At 35.6% G+C, this 6738-nt stretch overlaps 1 protein-coding gene across 1 annotated transcript in view; it reads right to left on the reverse strand.

The window, feature by feature from the left end:
* LOC106939891 (high affinity immunoglobulin gamma Fc receptor I-like) overlaps positions 1 to 3562 on the reverse strand; it is a 12928-nt gene extending 9366 nt beyond the window's left edge. The window contains exons 1-2 of the mRNA XM_015022462.1: positions 3510 to 3562; positions 680 to 715 (exon numbers count right to left, since the gene is read on the reverse strand). Of these exons, the coding sequence (XP_014877948.1) occupies positions 680 to 715; positions 3510 to 3540 (67 nt within the window). The 5' untranslated portion in view covers positions 3541 to 3562. The remainder of the gene's footprint in view (positions 1 to 679; positions 716 to 3509) is intronic.
* Positions 3563 to 6738: the final 3176 nt, after the last annotated feature.

Genomic DNA, 6738 nt, shown 5'->3' on the forward strand with positions numbered 1-6738 from the left:
TGGGGAGCGATCAACGGGGAGGACAGGACAGAGACTCACAGGAACACAGGACTGAACACAGAGAACTCAAAAATAAACATACAGAAACATGGAACATAACAGTTATTATACAGTATTTAAATTGTCTAAGTGTTGGGATCCAGTCAGGCCATGAAAAAACAAATTAGATCATATACTCGTCATGAAGGGAAAGAATACTTTCACTTAATTAAGCTTTTTCTTTTCGTGACTTTAATTCAAGAAAAGAATGCATGTTCTGTATTTAGTTCTAAAATTATTTAAATTGGATCCTTAAATTCAAAGATACATACAAGGTTCTGCTTAGATTAGCATGTCCTGAGAAAGTATAGAGACTTCTACTAAACTATATGTTTTACCAGTTAAGTTGTGCTAAAACTATTTTCAGGCTAAAGCAGTGGTCCAGCTACTGCCAAGAGACTGAGCAGAAACAAATGTCTGTAAATCTCAATGAACTGAAACAACATTGGAAATATGATAAGACCAAAATTCTTTCACAAAGATGAGACAGACTCAGGAAGTTTAATATAAAACTAAAATATGAACATGATGTTCTGCAGCAGTAGTGACATATTCTGAGAGTGCAGGTCGGGCTTGTTAAAGATCAGCAATAAGCAAAAAAAACTGGAATTGATTCACCCCAATAAATAACATTACTGACCTTGCTTTGTCATGACCCACAGCAGTAATTTCAGACCTTTAGAGAAATAAAAGATTTAAAACATTGTTTATAACATGGAATATTTTTCCAGTGTTCGTATCAAAATGTTCCTTATCTGAAAAAGCAGAAATGTATCCATAGTCAGGAATAAGTACGTGGTGAGGCGGTGTTGAGGAAAATAAATATTCTTAGTGTTTAGTACAGTCTTACAATCTTACAACATGTGAAAATTGTGGATTGAGCAAAAATGTTTTTGGATAACATCTCAGAGGGCCTGCAGGAGAGACCGTTTCTGTTATCAGGGAGGAACCACGTCATAAATTAACTCTGGCACACAGGCAGCGAGGAGACAAGTCATCTTCCTCAGAGAAACACTAAAATTGAAGGAAAAACAAACTAACAACACATACCATTTTCAATAATTGCAATTTAATTAGTAGAATACCATTTAGTTAAAATTAACATGACCTGAACTAATCTAATTTGTAGTTTTATATTAACAGCACTGGTGTCTAAATCAGGCTAAATTTGTAACACTAAGTGAGCCAAACATATAATCAAAACTAGCATAACATTAATTAGAAAATGTTTAGAATGAATGTGTTTATATTGAAAATGCTCAGGTATATTCTATAAGTGTTTTATTCTTAAAATCTGCGCTTTGATCTAAGAGGATGCAGAAGTTCTGAACCACTTTGCGTACCAGGCTTTATGTCGATTTAAAATTACTGCACTGATCTGGATTTGTAGGAATTACACGACAGGGAAATAAAATAGGTCTAAGACAGGTTAACTTTTGGTTGAACCCTGGTGGAAGACTAGAGGCTTTGTTCCAACCAGGTGTTAGGAGTAACATCACATTTCAAACTGACAGGAGAAGAGCTGCTCTGAATGACCCTATAGGTCTCTGTAGCCCTGAAATTAAACAGGTTTCAGAAGGCAACAAAATTGCTTTGGACTTCCCAACTGAGTAATTTGAAACTGGGTCTATCCATACAAGCAGAACAACACGCCTTAATTCCATAATTGCATAAATTAAAACAAAGAAAACACCCTTTTGAATAAAAGTAAGGGCCCCAGAGGAACCAATCAGATTTGCTATTTGCAGCCGCAGAGCAATCTCCAAAAAACTTGTTTTTTGCGTTTTTCCTGTTTTTCTATTTCCTACTTTTCTATTTGTCTCAGGTAAATGAATGTCAGTTTTAGTGTGTATGAAGTGTTTGTGTTGTTGATGTGATTTTATACTTTTAAATGTTGGAATACTCTGTGGCTTTTGTTTCCACGCATGGAATCATTGAATCCAGGAGGACAAGAGAATATAACGAGCCAGAAGTTCATGATTTTATTCTCTTACAGTGTGCAGTCAGGGGGGGAAATTTTTTCATAGAATGGGTTAGGGATCTGCTTTGAGCTCTTTCTAGTTTATTCTATAGTGATGGAGAGAAATTATATCATCTGCACTGAGAGCAGGAAGCAGAACCTGGAGAGCTTGAGGTTTGCACTGGACATGGGATTAGCCAACCAGAAATGATGATGAACGGATGAAGATCAGTTTCCGAAGTGATATTAGAGAAAGGTAATAGCAGCAGAAGGTTTATGGACCTGGATCTATAGCCGGGGTGTCAAACTCCAGTCCTCAAAGGCCAAATCAAACGGCTTCATTCCCTCCTCCTTGTGTAGATCAGCTCTCCAGAGCCTTAATGACCTGATTATTATATTCAGGTGGTGCAGCAGAGGCTCATCTAAAAGCTACAGGACATTGGAGGACTGGAGTCTGACACCTGTGATCTATAGTCTTCAAGAAAGTCACTGTCAAAGAGACAAGATGAGCTGAAATGACCGAGATGGAGTTTCAGTGGCGGTTTCTGATATGGGCAACTGCCCAGGATGGCAATTTGTTGGGGATGACATAAGTGCTCACCCCTCCTCTCAGCTGATAATTACTTGTATTTTAATACAAGAAAATAAAATACAATTGCGTGTATATTGCACTTTAACTATGGCCACAGGTTTAAATTAGATTTTTTGGTAACATTTATCTGAAGGGGGTTGAATAAGACTGACATAACACTGTCATAAACATGTCATAACATGAATAAGCCTTCATGAATATTTATGACTGTTGTCATAAAGCGTCATTCGGTAAATTATGACACTTTTAATACAAAGTTGACATTATTCAAAATGTCTTTGTTATGACAACTTGACATTAACCAAGAAATCATTACTGATATAAATTTGTTATAAAAGTTTTACTGATTGCCCTTTAAAAGTTAGGTAACTTTATGTTATTAAAGGTAAAGTTTAAACATGAAAGTGTCATGATAGTCTTATTCACACCCCTTCAAATAAAGTGTTACTGATTTTTTTTAATCAGGATATTTTGCAGAATGCTGATAGCTTTGTCATCAAAATGAAAAGATATTATTTACAGCACCACCACAGCTTAAGGACTCTCCCAAGCGTATTGCATTATTAGCTGCAGGTTTAACTAATCTATCCTGTTATCTAATGGATGAATGTTAGATGGAAAAGGCCAGTGATGTAATAGATTTCTGTAGCTCATCTGTCATCTCCTTGTCTCCCATTTCTCTTCATAAAGATTCAGCCTCTCTTCTGCATCGCCTCTCAGCTGTCAGCCTCCCAACTTACAGAGCACTTTGGATGTCTTACCTGTCCTCCTTCCATTAGTACATGGAAGCAGGAGGTAATGGATGTAGGTCAAAATAAACTAAATGTCACCACAAAGTAGGTTTGCTATTAGAACTACTATGTATTATTATAACAGTCCAAAAACTCTTTAACTCAAGTGAACTGACTCTGTACTTACTGAGCAGCCACAGTTGAAACGTTTCCTCCATTGTTCCTCTTCATGATGTGAACCGACTCGCTGGGACTACCTTCATCTGGGCACCGACCTCGCTGTGGTTGCCTGAGTGATGATCGTTCTTAGGTTCATGCCATGGATGTAACTTTGGGAGTTATAGAGACTGCTATGATTGGATTTAAATACCGAGACTATTTGAAACCTTTTAAAAGCTCTGGGTCAGATGTCATCCAGGCTCAAAGATATTCAAGGCTGAAAACTCAGACTGAAATTTGTAACATTTTGTGGGAAACCGAAATGGTGCCTCCTAGGTGTCTGTTTCACTATCGGGAAAAATCATTCTTCCAGTCCTTTCTGCAGAACGAGGTGAGTCTTACACACACATGCAGTAATCAGTTGATAATATATAGACTACTTTATATGTTTCCAACAGCTTTTAAATCTTACATTTATGATTGTCATGTTGAAACTGATTTAATTTGACACTGTATTCTGTAGATGTCAAACTTAATGTTATACTTAATTTGAATCACACATTGAACTCATCAGTCCTCAGTCATGTGGACCGAAATCAACCTTAGTCTTGTTCCTTCAACCAACCTTGATTATAAAAGTCAGTATTTCACACCAAATGTTTTGTTTCAGTCAAGTCTGAATTGAAAAGATACTTTTACAGTGTTTTATGTTTAATCACAGATTGCCTGCCTGGTTTATGGAATATATTTGCGTAGTATCAAGACCAATGTTTAAGTGGAATCTCTATGATAGATTCCAGTTTTGATTTCTAGGTTCCTCTGGGAAAAGGAAGCTGATGAATGTAAGCAGCAGCAACAGGACTAACTCATAACATTGTGGTGGTTTGAGTGTTTACTTCTCAGCATAGAGTCCAAACTGATCAGTGCTAAAAATAACGTAAAACAATCGATATCTAAAGGGTTAAGTAAAAGTGAAGTTAGTTTGTTGTTTCACAATAATATGAAACTGTAAACAAAAAAATACTTCACCAACGAGGTTTTTATATAAAAACTGTTGAATTGATATTCATGTTGAAAAACATGCAGATTTTTCTGAAATTGTTTGTTGTGAATTATCTAACCTCACAGTGATTATCTTTTAGTTTTCATAAAACATAACCCTCATGTTTTAAACTGTGAGAAGCATCAACACAATATTTTCACAGATTTTTTGGTTAATGTAAATTATTTCCATGTCTGCTCTCCAGCAATAGGGGCACATTTAACTGTTGCCAGCAGAAAAAACACAAAAGACACACAATGCCCGGTTATGATCTCATTTATAGCTTAAATATTAAATCTGAGCCAGTACTTTTGTGATTGTTTGGCAATATAAACCGGCAGCCAGTGAGTTAACTAGTGAACAAGTTTATTTGTTTCTTTCTATACATTAAATTGACATATTTGTCAAAACAAAAGTCTTGTTAATGATTGGATACGGATGTTAAACTGCAACAAAAGGAAGAGAAATCTCGCCTAAAGACGTCTGCTGATGCTTCACTGTTTAAAACCAAACAAGCCAACCCAGCCTCAGTGGGGTAAAACTTTGGTAGTATTATATCTAATACTTTTATCTATACATTTATGATTCTGCTTGACTGAAGAAAACATTTCTACTCTTAATGTGAAAAGACATGTTTACTTATCCTAATCTTAACATTTTACATCCAAATATTCACTTTTGCAACGTCTAAATGGATTTAATTTAATTCTTGTTGGGCAATTGGTACCTTGAGACCAAGTTGTTGTTGAACATGAGCTTGTATTAATAGTTCATTTTTAATTAAAGTAGTTTCTCAAAACATGTGAAAATGGACCATACACAACTTGTTCTCTGGGTTTGGCTCCTGAGCTGTCTCCTCTTTTCCTTTATCTGTCAATAATGCCCTGACCACAAACTAATTGTAATCTTCAAATGGTGATTTTAAGGAAAACGGACGTCACTGAAAAAAGATTCTGTGGTGAAAGTACATTTAACATAACTGAATCTGTGAAATCAACAATAAAAAATGAAGTTCAAGTTAATGTCTTTTCAAAAGTATATGTAGAAACAAAGGCAAAAAATATATGTACAAGATGCAAGACGGAATTTTTTCCAGAAAATAAATTAAGCACTAGGAGCCTGTCTTTCTGATTAACTTATCTTTTTAAGTTCATCTGCACAACAAAAGACAATCTTGTTATCATTACTGTGTTTCATTTGGTATTTCAAAACACCAGATGTTACCCATAATCCATCAGAGTACCTGAGCACCAATGGACCAGTGGCGATTTGAAGTGGAGGCCATTTTGAGCTCTACTTGTGATTAATTGGTTGTTTACTTTATGAACAGCTTAGGAAATTTTATCATGTTATTTTAGGTCTGCAATACTTAAACCTCCCAGCATAACTTTGTTTTTACATGTTGCAGCTAATTAAACCACTGTTGTATTTGTCACAAAAATAGTTAAGATGTTTCAGGTGAAAAGGTAAACCCATCTGGAACAAGGTCACTTTCAGAGCAGCAGGGCACTTATTGGATAGTTTTTAGGATTTACATTTGAATTCATCAAACTTGAGTGAGTTGTAGGCTTATTTTCATGACCATGCTCCGGCTGATGGTCCAGCCTTGCATGTGAATCTGTTTCTTTTACTGAAAAAAGTCAACAAACTGTCACTGTTTCTACATTTCCTGTCAAAGTTTGAGCAAAGAAACAAATACAAAGCAGGAGCCAGGAACAGTTTCTTTCAAATGTTTTCTTTTCAAGTAGCTTCTAGTTAGACAGAAACTAACAAACTGGGTTTTGGTTGTTAAGTAATTACAACATAGTCATATTCATGAAGTTAACTAAAGATTTTACAGTGTACATGCAAATTGAGTGCCCTGTATTTAAAAAGTGGAATAACCTGTACAAAGTTCAATCTGCTTGATAACATTAAATTCACTTTGATTTTCTTTTTCACGTAACCAACTAATCACTTCAAACAAACAACAGTTTGGCCTGATAAACATAAATTATACAAATAGTTGTCTTACGTGTTTTAATAGATAGGGCAGAATATTTTAATCAGAGTTGGCTCTATGTTCAGTTTTTCTCTCAACCAATAACTGATCAAGGGTTTGTGATAACTGGTATCAAGTCTCAATACTGTGGAGGAGGTTGGACTGACTTCACTTTCATTCAGCCATATTGGAGGGCTGTTCGGCATGAACGTTCTTTCTCTTGCATAATGTCTC

The sequence above is a fragment of the Poecilia latipinna genome, unplaced genomic scaffold (genome assembly GCF_001443285.1).
Source record: "Poecilia latipinna isolate Pla-1442-1.1 unplaced genomic scaffold, P_latipinna-1.0 Scaffold3016, whole genome shotgun sequence".
Taxonomy (NCBI): Eukaryota; Metazoa; Chordata; class Actinopteri; order Cyprinodontiformes; family Poeciliidae; genus Poecilia; species Poecilia latipinna.